This window comes from Camelus dromedarius, chromosome 14 (genome assembly GCF_036321535.1).
Source record: "Camelus dromedarius isolate mCamDro1 chromosome 14, mCamDro1.pat, whole genome shotgun sequence".
Lineage (NCBI taxonomy): Eukaryota > Metazoa > Chordata > Mammalia > Artiodactyla > Camelidae > Camelus > Camelus dromedarius.
The window spans coordinates 65,523,685-65,546,447 of NC_087449.1; the positions used below are offsets into that span (position 1 = coordinate 65,523,685).

Sequence of the window (22,763 nt, forward strand, 5' to 3'; positions counted from 1 at the left end):
CTAAAGCTCTTCTAGAGCAAGATAAATGTGAGGAGGACAAATCTGGGGTCCCAGAAAAAGCATAGGACTAACGGGAGGCCCAAAGGGGCTGTGTGACTCTGAAAAGTCACCAGACCTCTCTGTGCTTCACCTATGCATGGAGCAGGGACAATGAGACCTGCCTCACTTACCTCGTTACCACGAAGGATAAAACGACATGGCATTTATCCAGTGGGTTCACAGGGAAAGGACTCACTGATTTCAAGCAGGGTGGGGTGCTGGGAGGAGGTGGCATCTTAGACAGCTCTTAGTAGATGAATCAAATCAATGAGCAGAAAAGAGGTGGGAAGTCTTCACTTGTAGGACGAGCCTGAGCATAGGCAGAGAGCATGTCTGTGGTTGAAGAGGGCTTTGTGGCTGCAGCCGGCCAGAGGGTGATGGGCTCTGGGAGGCAGGTTGGGCATGAGGAGTTTAGACCTGGTCCCTTAGGCTCTGGGCGGCCACGGGATGTGTTAAGAGGGAAAGGATGAGCTCAGACCTGTTTACAGCTTCCCGGGCTGCAGGGTGCAGATGGATGGTGAGGGCAGACGAGACAAGTGCTCCTGGCCCAGGGCAGGAGGCCTGGACCCCGGGGACCCTGCAGGAACCACCTCAGCTCTGGAGGGCAGCAGGCAATGGCACTGAGAAAGGCCTGGGGGAAGCTGTGGACGGGGCAAGAAGGCTGTGGCCCAGGTGGGGAGGTGGCCAACGTCGCCGGCAGAGGGTCGTGGTTTCTACACCCAACTGTCCCTAGCCGGTCGGGGCAGGATGATGGGACACATCAGCTGCCCATAAACCAGACTCTCCATGGAGGCTGGCAACAGGCCCGGGACCCCTGTTGCCTGTTTGGGACTTGTGGTCAGTTTGTCCTGTATGTCCCCCAAACATAGGGACCGTGCAGTGAGGGGGCGAGGGGCCAGGCCCCAGTGCAGCGGGCACAACAGTGACGGGCCGGTCCCTCCCGCCTGGGCACGCACAGCCAGCGCGCCCAGCACGGGGAGCCCTCCCAGCCAGCTCGAGAGTCCAGCGATGGAAGATGGTGAGAAGCCACGTGGTGAAGGACCGAGACACCCGCAGGATGTCGGAGATTCGTCCAGATCCATAACCAGGCACTGGAAGATGGTGGGTGCAGGTGGCTGGGTCAAGTCCGAGGGCAGGATGGGCGCTCACCTGGCGCGCCTGCCCCACCCTCTGGAGGCTCCCGCCTTACCTGGCCTCTCGTAATCCGAGCATCTGATCCTTTGAACACACCATCCCCTTCTCCCTAGGACAGCAACCTCCTGACCCCATCACCCCATCCTCCTACCCGGCCCATGTTCTTCACAGCACTTACCTTCATCCTCAGGCCTACAGATGAGCGTGTTCTCTGTCCCCCTCCTCTCCTGTCAGCTCCCTGGGGGCAGAGACTTGCTCACAGCTGGATCCCCAGCACCTACCACTGCCTGCCACCCCCAGGGCACTGCTGAGTGTCTCTTGGGTGGATGGGTGGACGTGTCGCTGGCTGGCCAGATATAAGGATGGATGGCTGGATGGCTGGATGGCTGGCTGAGAGAATGAGTGAGTGAATGAGGCCTTCTGACCCAAAAGCACTGTAAGCTCTAACTATTCTGGGCTGCAACGTACAGTTAGACAAGGCTTCCTCCGCCCAGCACTGTGGACACGCGGGGCCGGGTAGCTGCTGTGGGTGGCTGCCCTGTGCTCTGGGGGCCGTTTTCAGCACCGTGGGCGGCAGCGGCCCCCCCCCCCCCAAGCCGTGCCTACGGAGAATAACTTCAGACGCTGCCAAGGGTCTTCAGGGTGGGAGGTGGGGGTGGGAGGGGCTGCAGAGCGGCAGCCGGCTCTGCACACGTGCACCAGCGATCCTCGCAGCCCCTCCCGTGACCTCTCACCCCTCGGGGGAGCCACGACTGGAAACCGCGGGCTTTGCTGCTGCCCTTTATTGTTTGATCACATAGTTAAACCCCTTGGTTTTCGGCGGCCCGCCTGCCCCAGACCCGGGCGTCAGACGTTCAGCAGGAGCGGCCGGTGCTCCTCGGCGGCGGTGTCGCCGGGAGGGATTTCGTAAACGACGAACAGGGAGGAGTACAAGCAGCCCAGGAAGGACACCAGGCTGGAGAAGTACATCACGCCGCTGGCGCTGCCCACGGCCGCCGTTAGGGGCCCCAGCACCAGGGACACCAGGATCTGGGCCAGGAAGTACTGGCAGCTGAGCAGCGAGATGTCCACGCCCATGCCCCGCCGCGTGCCGTCCGCGCTGGACCCTGCGAACTGAGCGGGGACGGGCGTCAGCGGGCCTTCCCAGCCCGCTTGCCTCCGGGGGGCCCGGCCCCGACTTGACCCTTGTGTTCAGAGAGGACGCACAAGAAATGGAATCCATGGCCGGGCGCACGAGGCTCTCCCTGCCCATACCCACCCCCTACTCTCCCTAAAGGAAACAGCGCCCGCCTGCCCCCACACAAGCTCATCCCCTTTCTTAACCCTTGTCGCCACAAGGCCTGCCACACGTCACCCACCAGAGATCCAGGCACCGTCTGCAGCACCGGGCCCTCTAGCCCTGGCTCCACCTGGGACACATCACTCTCCCTCCATCCTCACCCATGACCCCTGGGGGCCCCGGGGGTGCTGGTGGAACGTGGTCTTGGAGCAGAGCTGCCAGGGCGGTGGGAGTGAGTCTGCCCCCTGTGTGGGCCACCCTCACCCACAGACTGCTGCTGGGCACGCCCAGGGGCCAGCACGGCCGGGTCCTGTGTGCAGATGTAACTGTGGCCACCTCTGGGATGCTGCTGGACACCCCCCGGGGCTGTGTCCCCACGAACTCTGTGAACTGGGAGGACACGGTGAACCCTGAGCCCGCAGCCCAGCAGGGACCAGGAGGAACCCGTGTGTGCAGGAGCCTCAACAGGCAACAGAGGCCAGAGCTTCTGGTCAGCTCCAACCCAACCCGGGTGGAGTGGCCCGAGGCCCTGGGTCCCCTCCCACGGGGCAGGGCAGCCCTTCGCCAAAGACCAGCCCATCCGTGTGTCCCGGGGAAGGGGTCTCCAGGCTGCAGGGAGCCGACAAGGGGGCAGTGACACTCAGGTCGCCTGCAGGGCTCACAGGGCCACTGCCTCAGCACCACCCTTGGGGAGGATCAGCCGGTGACCACACTATGTCCCAGGGACGTCGGGGCCGGTGGCTGCAGCAGCTGCGGCTCCAGGCCACTTGACTTTTTGTAAAAACCACTGTCTTCAGGCTGCCTGGCTGGGCTCAGAGCCTCCAAACTCCTTCAGACAAATCAGGGCACCGCCCGGGGCCGGGGCTGGGGGAGGCGATGGAGGCCCAGAGTTAAAGGGGCAGGGGCGGGGGTGTGGCTCAGTGGCAGAGCATGTGCTTAGCATGCATGAGGTCCTGGGTTCAGTCCCCAGTACCTCCATTAAAAGAAAAAAAAAAGATTTGAATCCAAAGTTAAAGTGTCTTTGAGAAAGCCGGTTATCAAGGTGGTCTTTGAATGCAGTATTTTAAAATCTCAAAGTTACTGCCACACATCAATGATGGGGACGTTATTTGGCCACAAGAAGGGGTGAGGCAGGGACCCATGCTCCACGTGGATGAACCGTGACAATGTGAGGCAGGGAGGAGCCAGACACAAAAGGCCACGGATCATCTGGTCCCACTGATGAGACATGCCCAGGACAGGCAAGTGCGCGGACACAGAGATCAGCGGCTGCCGGGGGCTGGGGAGGGGAGAGGAGGGCTGGAGGGTGATGGCTAATGGGTAGGGGCTTCTTTTCGGGGTGACGAGAGTGTTCTAGAATTGATGGTGGCGATGGTCCCCCACCCCTGTGAATACACTGACAGCCACCAAGCTGTCACCCGAAATGGCTGAATGTGCAGTGTTGGGGTGAATTCTGCCCCAATAAAGCTGTTCAAGGAAAGTCATGCTGAGCGAAATGCCAGCATTCTACACGAAGACAGGCTCCGTATTCCTGACTCCCCCCCAGCCCCGAGACCTGGGTGGCCCTGTCCCTCGTCCTGTCTTCACTTCAGGATGGGCTCTGGGCGTTGATTCTCATTTTCACAGATACCGTGTTGACATATTATCATTGATCCTGATTGCTGAGCTTCTGGTGCTGTAGGTGAGAGCCTCCCGCCCTCCCTCCCTCCCCTGAGGCTCCGTACTCACAGGTGGCCCCGAAGCCTGGCAGATGGGACCCACGGGGGGGGGCCGCCCCCTCCGCCCTCCCCACCGCCCAGCTCCCTGGGTGGGCAGCTACCTGCCCGGGTTCACGCTCTGCTGATGCTTCCCGGTAATGTGCACGCTCGAACGCGGCCCACGAGCCGTGCAGCGGGTCCGGGGACCCTGCCCCCGTGGAGTTGCTCCCAAAGCTGGGCGGTGCCCTTTTCGGGGACCCGAAGCCATTAAGCGGGGCACTGACCTGCCTGCTGTGGTAGTAGTCACACAGCAGCGAGTAGGGCAGAGTGCACAGCGTGGAGAACAGGACCCCGTAGGTGATGCAGAGGGACAGGACCACGTAGAGGTTCCTGGACAGGGTGGCCAGCCCGGTCCCCAGGCCGAAGGCCAGGTAGGCGATGAAGTACAGCGTGCGGACACTCAGGTGCTCTTCCAGCTTCTCCAGAATAGCTGCGGGCCAGATGGGAGGGTGAGCGGCGCCCCATCCCGAGGCAGCGGCCACCTTCTCCAGGCTGACTCTGGGGCTGGCAGGCAGCTTGCCCTTGGCCTGGAGACCCACGCAGGGGCCCAGGGGAGCCGGGGGACCTCTGTCTGGCAGCTCAGACTCCACACCATGCCCCTCTCAGCATCAAATGCCCCAGCCGTGGGAGAACCCGGCACCCAGGGCCCCGGGGTCAGCCAGGGAGAGCCAAGAGCTTCTTTCTTAAGACGGTCCCCCCCCCCCCCCAAGAGTCCTGGTCCTGGACTGTGGCGCTGGAACTCACTAACAGGCTAGAAACACAGCCGGGGGCCGCGGTCCCCAGCTCTCAGGATGGGTCCGGCCGGCAGTCTGTTTTTGTACCGCCTGGAGCTAAGAATGGTTTTTATATTTTTAAATAGTCAAAACACATCCAGAGAAGACAAATACTGTGGCACATGAAAATGACACCAAATTCAAAATCATCAGCTGTGGGAGAAGGGCAAGAAAATGTAGGTTACTTCTCTCATTCTTTTTAGGATGTGTTTGAGCCTGAATGACTACCAGTCTAAAGCAAATGTAAGGGGTTAACATTCTTGAAAAACAGGATAACCACAAATCAAAAACATACAAGAGTCACAGAAACCAAGAAGAAAAGAAATCAAGCTAATACAAAAGAAAACGATCAAACTACAAAAGGAAAAACAAAAAGAAAAAGAAAGGAACAAATCCCTGTGACGCTGAGTGACATGCTGCTGGAACTCGGCCACGTGCATACGCCACGTCTCAGCCACCGCGGTTTCTGAGCCTCTGGGGCAGCACCAGTTGCCCCAGTGGAGCTTGTGGCCTAAAAGGCCAAAGGGTGGACTCGGGGGCCTTGTACAGAAAAGGTGGGGGGCCCCTGAGATGAAGTTTGCAGGCTGCACACCACCAGGCAGGCTCCCCACTGGACGCCCCAGGAACCAGCAGGAATTCAGCACAGCATCCCTGTGTCTGTGGTCACCCCGGGTGAAACCTCAGGGTCACCCTGGACTCCGTCCCGGCCCACCCCACGTGCTCCACGATCTCACTCCACTGGCCCCTGTGGTCTCACCTGCACCCTCCCCACTCCGGTCCCTCTTGGGGAAGGACTGGGGAGGTGGGGGTGGCCTCACGGTTCATCCCTGGGCCTCTACTTGGCCCTGACTCACCAGTCTGGCCCTCTCTGCCCAGCAGCTTGCTCAGGTCTGGACACACGCCCGGTCCCCACCCGGCCCTGCCCCGCCACCCAGCACAGGGCAGTGCGCCCAGCTAACCCCCTGCAGGTCACTGAATAACAGAGAAAAAGACAGTGCTCTCTCTCCCCCCGAATTGGGACGCCGTGTCTGCAGCTGTAAAGACACAACCTTCCCTCACTGACCGTCCTCCACCCCCCGCCCCCGGCCAGGGCCGTTATCACCCCCACGAGGTCGCCGCCCCGCTGCGCCGGACGCCGGGTACCTGAGTAGAAGGCGGCGCTGAAGGCGTAGATGCACATGCCCCAGCAGCCCATGGTGACGCCGCTGTTGTACTTCTGATACGCTTCCGACGTGTGCGGGGCCTTGGGGTCGCCCTGAAATACCACCTCGCCCATGAAGTCCGTGTAGAAGAGCAGCAACCCCTCGAAGGAGAGCCACCCTGGGAAGGGAGAAGGGCCCGTGACCGGGGGCAGGCGCGGGCGCACGGCCCCGCCTCAGCCAGCAGCACGTGCGTTTGACCGGTGATCAAAGTCGACTCATAGATTCAAAACTTAAACAAATGATCTTTTGGGTGTTTGAGATTTGCAGATGTTAACCTCTCTCTCTATAAAATAGATTAAAAAAACAAATTTCTTCTGTCCAGCACAGGGAACTATATTCAACATCTTGCAATAGCCTTAAATGAAAAAGAATATGAAAATGAGTGTGTGTATATATACGCATGACTGGGACACTGTGCTGTACACCAGAAATGGATACACTGTAACTGACTGTACTTCAGTTAAAAAATATGAAAACGAAAAAAACCAAAACCAAACAAACCAAAAAAAGAAGAGGCGACCTGTAGCTTCACCACCCAGAGAAGACTTTACCTGTTAAAATTTTGTAGGTTTCCTCCCTGCCTTTTGAAAAGTAAATACATATTCTAACAGGCTCTGTTGCGTGAAGGTTTTGTGTTCTGTTCTCTCTGAACGTTATTGCCATGAGGAGAGGGAGCCCCCCACCTCCTTGTCCTCTTCTTCAGGGGAGACAAGGTCTGTGGGAGGGGCTCCAGCCACAGGGCAGGGGAGGGGTCGCCTGCTTACCGGGGGGGGGGGGGGCACATTAGGGAGTGAAAGTGTGGATGCAGATCAACCTGCTCTGTTACCGAGAAAACCGCAGCGCTCCTGCCTCTGACTTGCGAGCCAATTTCCTCTCTGACAGAGGAAGGAGGTGGGGTTTACTGGGCCTCTTGAACCCCAATAATGATCATGCCTGCTTCTTACGCTGTTAAAAATTCTTAAACAGCCTCATTTCAATGGCAGTAAACGATTTCACAATGTGGAGACCCCCTAATATATTTACCCTGACTCCCACTGTGGGACACTCACACCTTCCCAACCCCTCAGGCTTCGGCTATTATAAGTCACACTGTGATAAGCACCCCGCACATGTAATCCTGATGCAACCCCCTACTGCATCCTGGCACAGAACGCCACATAGGAACACTGGGGTAACAGTTACGGGCGTTTCTGAGATTCTTGCTTGTGTTGCCAAACTGGCTTCCAGAAAGTCATTCTGGTGTGCATCCCGCAGTTCTCGAGAGCCCCGGATTATCTCCGATTCTCAAAGATCCTCAGATGTTCAGCAACCCAACAGCAAAGAGACGTCAAAGGCAATGAAATGTACATTGGGGCTTTTCAGTCCTGAACGGAGGCAGGGCCTGTGAACCTGAGACCAGCCCCAGACGTATGTACCAGACGGACGTACGTGTCTGCCTGTGGCTCTGTCTCAGCTCTAAGGGGGAGATGGCGGCAGGGCCCACTCCCATCAGTGGGGAAGGGCCATCCCTCCCTTAACTGCGAGTTGCTGGAAGAGCTCTTGGTCCTGAGGCTCCGGGCTCCGCGGAGACACAGGTGTCCGGCCGCGGGAGGAGGCTGCTCTCAGGAACACCTGGTTTACTCTGGGGCTGCCGCGAGCAGGCACCTCTCCGGCTTCTCCTGGAGCAAAGCCCTCCGGTCCCCCCACCAGCCTCTGGGAAGTGGGGGTCCGGGATCCCGAGCCCCGGGCGGGAACCCCCACCCCCACGCAGGGCCGCCCGAGCGGGACGGGACACGCAGGAGGCTTTGCCGGGAGCTCACCCAGGAAGTGGTTGACGCAGAGGTGGCGCAGGGCCCTGGGCATGTTGCAGATGGTGACACAGAGGTGCCTCATGGACAGAGGCCGCCCCGAGGGCTCACCGGAGCCCGTCAGCTGGCTCTCGTATTTCACACCATTCAGTAAAATATTTGCCACCTGTAAGGGAAGCCCCAAAAGTCCCTGGTCAGAGCATCCAACCCCGGCTTCCCCACCCTGCAGAAGTGTGTCTTTTGCTCCCGTGAGAAAGTCAATCGGAGATGCAGACCCAGAAGCTGTGAAGGTTTGCCTTCCTGGACGGTGTTAACGGGGCCCCAGCACCACCCAAAGGAGAGAAGGGCTCCAGCTCATCCCTGCAGTGACGGGAGCAGCGGAGAATCGAGTCTCCCTCCTGTGCCGGCCTTCTGGCCATAGGGAGGAAGTTTGTACTTTGCCAAATGTGAAATGCAGTTGAAAGAAAAGAAATACGGGTCAGTTCAACTCAGAGCATGATGAAGCCTGTCTTTTCCATAAGAAAGGATGTAAAAGACTGATTTGAAGGTGATTTGGGGTCTGTTCAAACTTCTCTCTGGACACGTGGACTCCTATCTACACTGGGGTTAGGGTGGCCAAGGGAGCAGGTGCAGGGCATGACGGCGAAGGCTCGCCATGCGCCCAGACGGCCCAGTGTCACCGGCAAGGGAACTGGACCCAGCGGGGCTCAGGGGCAACGTTCCATCGACAAATACGCTCACACGTCGCTTAGCTGCCTCTTCCCGGAATCTCGAGGCCCCTTTGCAGACACCAGGCAGGTGAACGAATCACTTTGGAAGGCAGATGCCTCCAGAGAAGAGACAACACCTTACTCTGGCTCCACAGGGGAGCGGCACCTGGATGTTCCGGATGGGAATGTTAAAAGGACGGAAACAGCCCAGATGCTGGCTCCCAGGGGAGCCGTGTCAACAGAGCCTGTCACCCATGGCTGCCCGAGGGAGACTTAAACTGACACCTACGTCCCCACTGAGCCTGGATGTATTATATTTAGCTCAAGGTTTTCACTTTCCTCAAAGAACTGATTCGAGAATGGAAATTTTTAAAGAGATTTAAAAGAGATATTCAACCATAATCTAACAACTGTGTCTGGAAGCCAGATGGAATTTTTGGAAACAGGACAGGATGACTGGTACTGACAAAAGGCTCGAGGAACTCACTGCTCTGGTGTCATCAAGGACTGTGCGCTTGGCTCGAGCAGTTAGAGAAACCGCTTTCCTTTGCCAATGATGGGATTTCCTAACCCTCCAGTGATCTCTGGTTCTTCAAACGCTTTCCAGATCAGAGCTCATGGTGCTGCCTGTGGGGGCCCGAGGACTTCCCTGCAGGACTGGAGCCTACCTTTGCAGAGTGCCTCCTCAAAGTGAGACGACACGGACCCGAAGATGCGATAAAAGTGGCACTAAGACTGGCTGGCAGTAACGCGAAGGAGGCATGGTCGTGCTTAAGAATCTAACAAGGAGGAGAACACGGGCAGCCACCTCCACATGTCTCCGAGCGGCCCCCCACAAAATCAGGGGGTCCCTTGGGGGGATACGCGACAGATGTGTCCAAGGGGTGTGGCCAGGGCACCTGCCCCCAGAACTGCCGCCCCCCCCCCCCCCCGGTGGGGGCCTGTGCAGGTTGAACACGGGTCACAGATTCCTGCTCAGGAAGCTCCAAGCACCCTGGACGCCCCCGAGGGCAGGTGGGCCATAGAACCCTTACCTCTGCTTTAAATGAGAGAATAACTCCCTTTTATTTAAAGTAACCTCTTCCAGATCACGGACTCTGAAACAACCCAGATCCCATGTATCAGCTCATGGCCTTTTGGTCAGTCTGGCCTATACGGCATACACCACCAGCAGCCTTTCCGGAAGATGGTCTGTCTTCCCAGAACATGCTGGTGCCTTTGAAGATCCAGAGTTTTGACAGCCTCTGGGCTGGTTGGTTAAGGTTGCCCACCCGGAGAGGGAGGTGGGGAGGACGGAGGCCCTGGAAACATCCGCCTGGGCTCATCAGGAAGACAGTTTGGTTGGCACTGGGCGCATGTAGCCAAAATGGGCTGTGGACATGGTGGGGGGGAGACCAGAAGCGACCGAAATGGGTCGGATGCTGCAACAGACTCACGGCAGGCAAACGCAAGGGTGTTTACAAGTACCTGCCCTGCGCCACCCAGCTCCCAGCAGAGGCCTGGGTGGCGCCCTCTGGGCTCACGGTGGGCACAGACTCCTCCACCGACCCTGGGTAAGGATGTGAGGTGAGGGTGTCCTGGGGCTTGTCTCTTTAGACCCAGGTCCTTCCTGACGGACGTCATCTAGATGGGCTGGCAATCTCCCTCCCAGTCATCTAATTGATGGGGGGGCGGTGGCGCACGGTGCCCTCCCACATTTGCTTTTACCTGTTGACTGAAGGTCACATTCCTTCTCCTGCTGGTGTCGGGGCCTCCTCCTCCGGCCGCATCTGGAATGGCCAGGGTCTGGGGTCTCTTCAGGATCCCAGCCGACCGCGGCTTGGACGTGTCCAGGGAGCCCACCCTCAGCACGTCGCCGTCCAGGCCGGCGGCCAGGGCGGCCTCCCGCCTCTCCCCGAGGCCGCGCTCCTGGCGGTAGAAGCTGTCGGGGGCCCGGGGGAAGCTGACGCTGATGGGCTGTCTGGGGACACTGCTGGGGATGGCCAGGTAGCTGTCGGGGCCGCCCGTGAAACAGTCGATGAGGACGCTGTCTATGTTGGACGTGGCGAAGGATGAGGCGAACTCGTTGATGCCGGTCAGGGAGCTGTCCCTGCTGATGAAGCTGCCGTACTTGGGCGTGAGGGGGCTGAGCGGGGAGATGGGGCTGGAGAAGCTGGCGTACAGGCTGCTGGCCGCGTGGCAGGGGAGGGTCTGGCCAGTGCCCTCCTCGCACAGAACGGGCGGGGAGGGGGGCAGCGGGAGGCTGGGGCTCTTCATGGCCGTCCTCTTCTCGCCCGGGGGCCTCAGGGGCCTCTCGGGGATGCTGACCAGGGTCAGGACGGTGGTGATGCTCAGGGTGACCGCCGTGAAGATGTAGATGACCCTCAGCTGCCCGCCCAGGGCTCTCCCGAAGCTGGTTTTGTCCCAGTGGATCCCCCCGACCACATATCCGAACCCTCCTCCGAGGCCTGGGGAGAGAAGCAGGGGTCAACGCCCGCGCAGGCAGGGAAGAAAGCCTGGAGGAAGGCGTTCCCTCCTTACCTGACTCGCAAAATCTACTCCAAGGACCGAGATGTCCCACCCACTCCCCATAACACAAAGGAGAAGAGAATAGGGCTCTGGGGGGCCCCTGCTCTCGAGGGCTGCCTCCTGGGGCCTGATAACTGCCTGCTCACATTCTCTTCCCCTTTTACATGGCCTTTTAGAAATACCAAAAATGAGCGTCGACACCAGGTCACCTCTCCCATTCCAGGACCCACTGCCCCCAACGTCAACGCTGCGTTAGCAGGGGCGACCTCGTCCCCAGCACGTGGACCACTGCACGATACACCCGGGAGTTTGCACAGCCGTGCTGGTCTTGCTCACCTGGTGACACCATCCTTGGGCACAACCACCATTAAGAAAGTCACCCCTAGCGGGTCACCCCAGTGGCCGGCTTTCCGGGCCATCGAGCCATCGGGAACCACAGAGCTGGAGGAACCTGGTTCTTTCCTTGGTTCTCACTCACTGACTCCACGGCCTCAGGGACCCGGCCAACGCCAGCGGCTCACGCAGCACAACGTAAAAACGCGGGTGAGGTCTCATTGCTCCCAGCCAGGGGTCACCGACATTCTCACCTCCAGAACGTGCTGCTTCCTCCTGCCCAGCGCGGAGCTTCCAGCCGCAAGTGCAAGGCCCGGCGGCCCCCGAGCCCTGCCCGCCCAGCCCCTTCGCCGCTCGAAGCAGCTGATGGGCTTCTATTTTTGGGTCCAGCTGTAGTTTGACCAGGCTCCTGGCGGGGAGGCGCCTGCTCTCAGCTTGGTGCTGGTGATGCAGAGAAGCCTGCATCTCTTCGGCACCTGCCCTCCGCTTGGGGAGACCCGGGCGTATCAGAGGTTGGCCTTGGACAGAATCGTCTATGGAAAGGCCTGGGCTTGGACCCAACCTTCTGCATGTCCCTCGGTGGGACATGACCCTGAATCTAGTTATTCAGTGGTTCCTCTGTAGAGCTTCCTTCACCCAGACTGTCCTCACCGGCCTTTAACCTCATGTCCACAGCCCCCATCCCCAATTATTCTTAACTTTCTACGTTCATGGTCCTAATTAGCTCCCCCCACCCCTTTGGAAGAAAACAATTGCTATTTTGTGACCCTCAATCACAGTCAAATTTGAGAGAACTTGATTATTTTTTTTAATGATTGAAGTGATAACCAAACATTGACTCAACAACAAAGAAACAAACAACCTGATTCAAAAAACAGGCAAAGGACCTGACTAGACATTTCTCCAGTGACATAATGAACAGCCAGCGAGCACATGAAAAGATGCTCAGCTTCACTGATCATTAGGGAGATGTCAATCAAAGCCATGACGAGACATCACTTCACGTCCATTAGGACCGCTACTATCAGAAAACCAAAAACCAAGCCAACAAAAAGCCCAGAAGACAATAAGCTGGTAAGGATGTGGAGAAACTGGAACCTTTGTTCTGTGCTGGTGGGAATGTAAAATGGTGCAGCTGCTGTGAAAAACAGTATGAAGTATCCTCAAAAATTTTTAAAAAACAGGATTATCATATGACCCAGTAATCCTACTTCTGGCTATAGACCCAAAAGAACTGAAAGCAGGGTCTCCAAGAGAGATTTGCACACCCGCGTTTACGACAGCGTCATTCACAACAGCCAAAGGTGGAAACAACACGTGTCCATCAAAGGATGAATGGATAAGCAAAGTGTAGTCTGTAAAAGCAATGAAATATTATTATTCAGCCTTAAAAAGGTAGGAATTCTAACACATGCGACAACATGGATGAACCGTCACGACATCATACTCAGCGAAATAAGCCAGTCACAAAAACAAACACTGCTCGATTTTGCTCACATGGGGTACTTAGAGTAGCCAAATTCATAGAGACAGAAAATAGAATGATGGTTGTCCAGGACTGTGGGGAGGAGAGATTGGGGAGTTATTATTTCATGGTTATAGCGTTTCAGTTTTACAAGATGAAAAGTGGACGGGGTGATACACACAAAAGTGGATGGGGCTACATAAACAGCGCAAAAGTACTTAATACCACAGAACTGTGCACTTAAAAATCATTAAGATGGGGGACGGGTATAGCTCAGTGTAGAGAGCATGCTCAGCATGCACGAGGTCCTGGGTTCAATCCCCAGTGCCTCCATTAAAAAAAAAAAAAACGGTTATGAAGATAAACTTAATGTGTATTTTAACACAATTTTAGAAAAGGAAAAAGAAAGATACACTACAGAAGAGTGCAGATCTGCCTATTCTTATGATGGGATTACATTCTGGTAAACCCAGCCTAAATTGGAAATACTGGAAGTTGAAGATGCATTTAATACACCTAACCTACCAAACGGCACAGCTGCGCCTCGCCTGCCTAGGATGTGCTCAGAACACACCCATCAGTCTACAGTTGGGCAAAATCATGGAACTCAAAGCCTACTGTATGACCAGGTGTTGACCGTCTCATGTCATTCATGGAACACGGTCCTGAAAGTGAAGGGCAGACCTTTCTGAGGGCAGGATGGTCGGCAGGCTGGTTGTGGACCCTCGTCACACTAGTGATTGTGGGCCGACTGGGAGCCCAGCATCACAAGAGAGGACCCAACGGCATGTCTCTAGCCCAGGAGAAGATCAAAAACCAAAGCTGAAAGTAAAGTTTCTACTGAATGTGCACAGCTTTTGCAATACAGTAAAGGCAGAAAAATCATTACGTCAAACCCATAAGCTGGGGGCCGTCTACAGAAGATAAAAAAACGAATTCCTTCTTCCTACCCTCCAAACCCCTGCCTGGCTGAGACCCAGGCAGATGTTCCCTGGGCCTACATCCATCCAGGTGTGTAATTAGAGAGCCATGAACAATGGCATTTTCTAGAAGAAGCGACTGAGGCTTGGGGAAGTCAAGCAGGTGCCCGAAGCCCCACAAAGAACAGGAGGAAAAGGCCAAAACCGACTCCGGGTTTCAGCTCTGAGAGGCCCTGCATCTCGCCACCGGGCACCCCCCAACCCGCCTCTTCACTCAGGTCCCGCCCACGGCTTGTGGCATCTTTCCCTTGATTTGCAGAGATCTTCCCCCTTGCTGTTTTAAACGAGATTGTTTACTTCCACTATATTTTGTAACAAGATAAGTGTTTTATATGCAAACACTGCAAACACCAGAGGTATTGATTTTCATATAACACTTTGAAAACCAAACACCATACTGAATTCTCTTACTGTTTTGCAGCTAATTATCTTGCAGGTTTCACATGTACAATCACAGAGGCCACTGGGGATGGTTCTCACCCTCCACACCTGGTGTTTATTTCTATGTCTAATCACTTCGGCTCTGTGGGCTCGGTGCTCACTCCTGCCTCGTTCCTGACTTCCACGGGAACGTTTCTCATGCCGGGTATTAGCGCAGCACAGGGGTGTGAGTGTGTGTGTGTGTGTGTGTGTAACCGCGCGTGCACACACACACACAGTCAATTATCATTATTCACGGATTCCATATTTTGAATTTAATCTCACTAAAATGGATTGTAACCCTAATAAACACACATGTAATACGCAATCATTCTCGGAGATGTGCAGAACGCAAACATTTTCAGTCGCCCAACACGCACGGTCCCGGCTGAGGTTTTGCACAGTGATGTTCTGCCTTCTTGTTCCAACTCTCACACTGTAAACAACCGTCCCTTTTTGCAGTCTACATGGTGCGACATTTTTGCACTTTTGTGCTTGTTTGGGGTGACATCGCTGTTTAAAATGGCCCCCAAGTGTGGTGCCGACAGACCAACCCCCAGCAGCCCGTGATGTGCCTTAAGGGGAAAAAAGGTGAGTCAGATGAGCTGTGCTCAGGCTCGAGTTACAGTCCTGTCGGCCGTGAGTTCAACAGTAACGGATCCGTGACGCACACTAAATAAGGCGTCTCTAAGCAGAAACACACCAAACAAGGTCACGTGCTGATCGGGGGGTGAAAGCGATGCGACAAGACACTTGCAGGAACCTGACTCTGGACGTCTCCGAGGGGCCACGACGGGGTTGGCTAATTCAGGGCCCCCTCTAGACTGTCTACAAAAGTACCGAGATGCAACTATGTATAACCTACATGTGGTTATACACACACAGAGTTACATGCACACATATATACACATACATACATTACATATGTAATATTGCACACATATATACGTACACACACATATGCAATGTATATAATATGTACATTATATATAATATATGCATATAATATATATGTATACATATTATAATATGTAATACATACATATCGTTTGAGACAGGCACTTTCAATCACGTCGGTGTTCACCTACAGCCTTGAAGTTCGCCCCTGCTGACAGAGCCTTACCTGCTAGGAGGGCGTGGATGTTCAGGCCGCGGTCCTGGTCGGCGGGGCTGCACACGTCCATCATGTAGGCGTGGCTGGGGTTGTCGGCCGAGTCGGCGCTGAAGTCCATCAGCACGACGCCGCACACGGTGAAGAGGATGCCCCACTTGTGGTCGCTGGCCGTGTCGGCCAGCGCCGTGCCGATGTCCCTGCCGTTGAGCAGGAGGGAGAGGCCCAGCAACGCCCCTGGAGACGGAGAACCAAGTCACCTGAGACGCAGACCCGCTGTCCCCAGCGGCCACCACTTCAGGCTAGAATCTTTAGGGCCCCGAGAATTCCTTTGTAATCAAACCTCAAGCAGAGCCTGTTGGAAAAGCCACATGCAGACTCCCTATATATATATATTTTTTTTTTTTTGATGCTCAGATCAGTTTTTATTTTACCAAGCAGAGCAGGGATGACATACATTTTATTAAGTAATTTTAAAAAAATGATCAAAGTGAGCTATTTTCACAGTGAACTCGGGCCAGGCTACAGGGTGCTCCCCACCATCATGCCAGTGAAATGATCTGGGTAACTGTTTTGGTCAACACTCTTTGAAATTTTCCTAAGAGGAAGCAGTTGGGGACTTTTCTCTTTCTCTCTCTCTCTTTTTTTTTTTTTTTTTCGTTTTATTTCAATTCCAAAACAACAGACCTATAGCCAGGACAAGAATGAAAGGGCGTCTCCTTCCAAACCTTGAGGTACACCGGTCACTCCAAGCACCCAACAATGGCTGCAGTAGGAATCCTGAAACAGAGCAGGCCAGCGGTCACTGCTGGGGTCCCCCCGGGACACGGGGGCCAGCACTGAGCATCATCAGATTCCTGAAACACCTGCACTCAGACGTCCCCAGGGCATCAGAAGAACATGGTGATGAAACTCGAGATTCAGCACCAAAACCCTAAGCCAGAAAACGAAAGCTAAACAGACTCTTGGAATCACTCAGCTTCTCCCTAGGTTTTACACTCAGGCTCCTGTAAGGCATGAAGCAGCCACGACCTTTCTGGGAACCCAAGAAACCCCAGGGCCTCCCACCCAAACCGCACCAGGCTGTGTTGCGTGGACCCGCTAACCGCAGCTTGGCACAGGATGGTGGAGTCCTTGGGGTCTGCTGAGCTCCGGGCCTGCAGCCTGGTGTAGACAAACTCACTTGAAATACGGGGTCTGACCGACCGTATCTGTGCTTTCCTACAAGTGCACGCTGATGAGGGGACGGACCCCGGGGGACCCTTCCGGAGGCCGGCAGCTGGGTGGGTGGGGAGGGGGCGCCGGGGGGGTGCTCACCGAGGATGGGGCTGACGAACCACACCAGGCTGTACAGCTGGTCGGGCAGGCCCATTTGCAGGAGCACCGGCGTCACGTACGCCGTCTCCATGGCGTAGCTGAACTCGATGCCGAAGAGGATGCAGCCGTTGAAGAGCAGCTCCCGGAAGGACCGCTGTGGGTGCAGGTCCCCGAAGTCCACCAGCTCGATCGGACACGGGGTGTTGGGGGGCGGGGGCGGCGAGGGCCGGATGCACTTCCTCCTCTTGGGGTGGCGTTTGAAGTTGTTGGCCCGGTGGCTGATGTGCTGGGTCACGGACCCCGCGTAGCCGGCGAAGGGAGGCTTCCAGAAGTCCTGAGGGGCCAAGGCGGGGAAGAGGGCCTCTCCCGGGGGGGCGCTGCTCGCCGCGGGGATCATCGTAGGGGGCGCCGCTGGGTGCTCCTGCGGGGAGAGCCCGGGGGCGGGGGGGGGGGGTCACCGCCGGGGCCTCCGCCACCGGAGCGCATCTGCCCGGGTGGCTCCCCTCCCTCTCCACGTGGGGAAGGGGGGGCTCACAGCCGGGGCCCTCGGAAGGAACCCCGAGCCCCCAGAGCGGAGCCTGCGGTGTGGATGGTGTTGCTGGGCCTCTCTTTCACATCGGAGCAGCTCACCCGCCCAGGGAGACCGGAGCCCGGTACCCTCTCCCTGCTCCGAAAGGGGGCTGCGTCCTTTGGGTCCCCACACTGAGATGCAAAGGGACGGTTCCCCAGACAGGCTCTGCCAGGAGGGCCCTGCAAAGCACCATGAGGAGTGGGAGCCACCAAGAGCCCCATGGCTGCTCCCAGGCCCCGAAGAACGCCGGGCTATTTCAGGACCTGCGGCCCATTTCCAGGGCTAATTTTGCCCTTCCTTGCAGGCCCCAGGGGAGCCGGGGGTGGGGGGGACGAGGCATGGGACAGGACCCACAGCACCCTGAGTGCTTGTGTGCGGCCAGGGGACAGCCCTTCCTTCTCAGGATGGAGAGTCGCAGGGGTCACCCTCCCTAACATGTGCGTTTACTCCGCCAGGCCCTAGGCCAGGGGGAGGGGTCTGAGCCTAAAAGCAGCTGAATGAGTTTAACTCAAGTCCTTTCCTTACAGCATCACCTGGATGAATGCATTTTCTCAGTCGAGTCTCTTGAAAGAAATATACCGAGCTCCCTGAATCCTGCTTGCCACAGACAACATGCTGAATAGGGACACTGCTCACAAATTTAAAAAAAAAAAAAAAAAAAAAAGTGAGGGCCAAAAAGAACCAGGGAGGAGTGAGAAATAGATATTCTTCCATCCTCAAATTATTTATTTGAGCAATTTTTGCAACGCTGTCACCCTGGGGAGGGAATTAGCAGGTGCCCAGGCCTTCCCAGACTCTCCCCACCCTCTCTGTCCCCTACCCCCTGGGGTCTGCAATCTGTGCCTCTCGGAGACCTGCCCCTGGGCATCCGACTGTTTTCACTGCTTAGAAATTAATCTAGATTGTAAATATTAAAGGAGTGGATTCTAGCATGTTGGCCTGTGCATTTTAGCCAAGGTCAGTTTTACTAAGCACAGGAAGAGGAAAGCTCCTAAGATCAGAGGGAACGACACAGACCAAACACAAGCGGGGAAGTTCTGGGCTTGGGTTTGATCTCTGACCTAGCCCACCCCATGTGCCTACAGAAAACTGATGGCCTAAGTTTCCTATGCAGTCCGTCCTGAGAAACAGACTCTAGACCTGAGCCGACGGTCCCAGCATTGACAGGTTTTCCTACAAGAATACCTGTTATGTACCAAGATCAGTGGTAGAGGCTTCCTTTCAAAATTAGTTTTTAAGGGGGAAGGTATAGCTCATGTGGTAGAGTATATGCTTAGCATGCATGCGGTCCTGGGTTCAAGCCCCAGTACGCCCTCTAAGAATAAATAATTAAACCTAATTACCTACCCTGACTGAAAACAAATTAAAAAAATTAGTTTTTAAGCTTTAAGAATGAGACCCTTATTTCTGACACTAACTTACCATGACTGCCCTCCATCGCACTATTGCTAGTCAATAGCTTCTTTATGAATCACTCTGAAATTCCTCATCACTCCAGATTTGCATCCCAAACTCCCTCAGCAGCCTACCCACTCAGGGATGGTCTTCCTTCTCTTCAGAAGACATCAGTGGTAGAAATGATTTACTTTAGGGATGTGCCAGCAGGATTTAGAATCCACTGATCCACCCATCCACCCACCCACTCATCCACCCATCCATCCACATCCACATATCCATCCGTCCACTTACATATTCACCCACCCATCCTCTAATCTACCCATCTACCCACCCACTCTTCCAAATATCCATCCATCCATTTATCCATCCACTCCCCCTCCTACCCACCCATCCTCCTATGTGGCTGATTACTGAGAACTAAGACCCTGAGTTTATAGAGAGAAAAGAGAATTCTTGACCTTGAGTGAGGTGAAACTGTGGAGGAAAGGCATTCTTAGCAGTGGGAGCCACCCATGTAGAGGAGCGATGGGTAACAGCTGGGCATAATGGCAGTGTGGTGGGGAGAGATGAACCCATCAGGAAGGGATTAGCTGATCAGGAAGACTTGATAAGAGATGGATTTCACACCGAGATGCCAGGGGTTGACAAAACCAGAGAATCAGTCTGCTCTCACTTCTATAAAAGGCTCATCTTGTGACTCAGAAAAATCCCATGCTCACCTCCAGAACAAGAGCAGGCGTTCCTAAGAACTATGTGGACAAGTAGCACTTCATTAAACACATAGTTCATTTATGAAGATTAGATCAAAAATTGAAAAAAAAACTGGCTAAGCATCTCGTTTATATACCTCTCGGGTCTAGTGCAGGCCCTTGTAAATAGTAAACACGCCAGAAAAATTGGCTGGTCTTGCCTTCATAAACCCAGGTGGTTGTTAGCAGTCCCTGGAGCTTCACTCATTAAGATCACACAAATAGAGGACCTGCTGGAACACCAAAGAATGACTGTCTCCTTAAAAGTCAGAAGGAAGACCTTCAGCACAGGTGTGTTGGAGAGTTTGCCCTGACTCTACCTGTCTGGTCGCAGCCCCACCTGTGCCCCCGCGGCTAGGTCCCCCTCTGCCTCTCTACCTGCCCCTTCAGGCATGCAACGCCCCTCTTTCCCATTAGCACTTTGCCCCCATAAAGTGACCTTAAGTGCACATCCATTAGAAATCTTCCCTTTCATTTTGGAATGAAGAGCCATGGGCCCAGTCTGGAACAATTTCAGACTTCAACAGCACAGGGTGGAAGTATATTTTTGAGAAGGGGAACCTTTTGGACCCTACTTAAAAGGGACACGTAAACAGCTCACGTCTCTACCTGAGATGAGACCATTTCACCACCACCTGCCCACCACCCCCAGCTTGAAAACACAGCCTGCAGCCTGTCCTCACAAAAGTGAGACCCTCTCACCCCCATCCTACCTCCCCTCTCCCACATCTAAACCAGAATTAAACCTGAGCTAAAACAGTCTTCACTAAGGGTTCGCCTTCAAGTTTGGGGATCAGCGTTACCACTTTTATTTAAAAATACATCTATTAAAAGCTACTCATGGATGTTTATTCTAAGAACTGTACAGTTTTGAAGGTTATAAAACCTGAAAGTGAAAGTTAAGATACTAACATAGAATTTTAATACACGAATACAAATATTCACCAGACCATCTTCATCACACTATATTATCATTTACTCAGCCCCCCAAAATATGTGCATGTTCTTGGACCCCCTAAAGTTTATATGCTGGGCCCACTGTGCTTCCAGAATACAGAGAATGTTTCAAGTAATAAATCCCTCAAATTGTGTTATGAGATGATTAAGTAGCAAATGATTAATAGAAATAAACAATGCCCATGTAATTTGAATGCTTAAAATTACCCTACTCTGAGCTCAGATCATTTCCTCATTTCTCCTCTTCTCTGTCTGAAACCAGGCTCCCACCATGAGAGTCACATGGGGCCACAGCCCTCCCCCACCCTTCCTTCTACCAAGTCTCAAAGTTAATACTTCAAAGAAATCTTCCCAGATCATTAAAGAGCTCTGTGGACTCAAAGGGATGTATTTGCTAGTTACTAAACTGTGGGCCACTTCTCCTGATCCGTGGCAATCCGGCCCCTACCTGACAACCAATTGATTCCAAAAGTCCTGATCCGACCCTTAACGAATCTGAGTTTCATTAGCAGCCGGTTCTACTTCCCTATAAAAGCTGAACAACATAAACATTTTGGTAATCCCAGAAATGACTTGAGAAGTTTTTTCTTGTCAAGGACAGAGTGAACCAAATTGCTATAACCCTCCTGTTTCAACCTCAGCATGTTACCCTTGGCAAGGAAGCACAAATCCTCCGTGCTTATCATAAAGTTAATCCTGGGATGCTCAGGAAGGTTACACCGGGGCCGCTGGCCATCCAGAGCGTTCCACCTCCCGCGAGGTGAACCGGAAGCTGATGACACCTGCCCAGGTGACCTGGGAACTGGCCTCCGGCACCCATAGCACAGAGTAAGCCTGGGGCAAATTCCAGCGTTTGCTCTCTTTCCTAGCAAAGGTGAAATAAACCTGTCACCCAACTGCTACCCTGCTCTGGGCGGGAGAATTCTGCACTCAGGGGAGAAGATGGGGTCTCCGTTTACAGTTCAATTAATTAGACATTCAGGAAGAACAAAGGTCTCCGTGCCAACCTCCAGTCCCAGCCTGGGCACTCCGATTACCCTGGGGCCTAAGCCGCGGCGCTCCCAGCACAAAGCAAGGCAGCTGTGCGGAGGGCGCAGGAGGAAATGGAAGTACCTGCGGTTCGAGCCAGGAGGCATCCCTTTCCGAGGCCGGGCTCCTGTCAGCCCCGTGCGCAGCTCGGGTCCCGGCCCCGCCGCCCCCGGCCCGCCGCTGCTGCTGCAGCATCACCCCGCGGGGCGGGGCCGTGACGTCATGGCTGCATCTTCGCCGCCGCGGCCGGCACCCGCAGAGCATCCTTAAAGCGGCACCGCCCGCCGCGGAGGCGGCGCCGGACCCCGCGCAGGGCCCCCACCCCTCGCCAGCCGCTCATCCTCCCGAAGTTTAAAGGCCGGCAGGGTCTGCAACGAAAGCTCCAGAAACAAGCCCCCTATTACTTCCATGGGCTGAAGCATTCTTGCCTTGGCCGGCCTCTTTCTCCTCTAAAAAAAGAATTAAGATTTTATTTTACAGCTGTGTTGGTTTAAAGATGAATATATTAATACTATATATTAAAACATTTCCCTTGATCTAAGAATTCCCCCTTTTCCCCTTTGGATTTTAAAAGAAATGAACCCATTTTCGTGGATCCTGAAAAGCATTGTGTGGTCCAGACACTGCCCACTGCACAGAATGGTTAAGTTGGCTCCACCTAGAAACATTGTTGGGGATATGGCAGTGAACAAACAGACAAAAGTTCCTGGCCCTGTGGCATGACGTTGTAGAGAGGGAGAAACACATTAAATGAGACAAATAACATAAATGTGTGTTAGAAGACAGTCACCCCCAGAGAAGGGGCTTAGGGAGTCTGGGCCTGAGGAGAGGTGGCGTTGCTGTTCACATAGGGCTGTTAATGAGTCCTCACCTAGAAGATGACATTTGAAGACTTGGACGAGGTGAGGGAGCTAGCTGTGCTGATGTCTGCGGGAAGGTCGTGCCAGGCAGCGGGAAGAGCAAGTGCAAAGGTCCTGGGGTAGGAGCTGGGTTGAATCAAATAATGACAGAGTAAAGACAGCTTGTAGTGAAGTTACAGTGCAGAAAGTGCTACTGGGGGAGACATGTGGCCCTGTGAGCATTTCTAACAGGAGGATTTGACCTCAATGGGAGGGTCGGGTGTCCTTGAGGAAGTGACACTGGAGAGGTCATTAATGCTGAGTCGGGAGGGCAGCGTGTTCCACATAGAGGGGTCAGCATGTCCAGAGACCTTGTGACAGGAGCAAGCAGGGTAAGCACAGAAA

At 54.8% G+C, this 22,763-nt stretch overlaps 1 protein-coding gene across 2 annotated transcripts; it reads right to left on the reverse strand.

The window, feature by feature from the left end:
• Nucleotides 1–1,924: 1,924 nt before the first annotated feature.
• SLC45A1 (solute carrier family 45 member 1) lies at nt 1,925–21,706 on the reverse strand. 2 transcript variants are annotated; one of them, XM_031463989.2, is made up of 9 exons: nt 21,604–21,706; nt 16,816–17,236; nt 16,186–16,278; nt 15,511–15,735; nt 10,389–11,128; nt 7,984–8,137; nt 6,126–6,302; nt 4,434–4,639; nt 1,925–2,286 (listed from the first exon to the last, which is right to left on the reverse strand). In XM_031463989.2, exons 2-9 carry the CDS (start codon nt 17,210–17,212, stop codon nt 2,020–2,022), a joined length of 2,259 nt encoding a protein of 752 aa, XP_031319849.2. In that variant the 5' UTR covers nt 17,213–17,236; nt 21,604–21,706; the 3' UTR covers nt 1,925–2,019. The 2 variants fall into 2 exon arrangements, with proteins under 2 accessions (XP_031319849.2, XP_031319850.2); XM_031463990.2 differs by lacking the exon at nt 16,186–16,278.
• Nucleotides 21,707–22,763: the final 1,057 nt, after the last annotated feature.

Bases quoted from the DNA above. Each gene is read 5' to 3' on its own strand.
- SLC45A1 (XM_031463989.2), bottom strand. From the start codon at position 17,212: ATGATCCCCGCGGCGAGCAGCGCCCCCCCGGGAGAGGCCCTCTTCCCC. The intron at 6,303-7,983 runs GTGAGCTCCCGG...CTCCCTTCCCAG, and splicing joins CTGCGTCAACCACTTCCTGG to GGTGGCTCTCCTTCGAGGGG. The intron at 2,287-4,433 runs GTCAGTGCCCCG...GTCCCCGCTCAG, and splicing joins ACTACTACCACAGCAGGCAG to TTCGCAGGGTCCAGCGCGGA.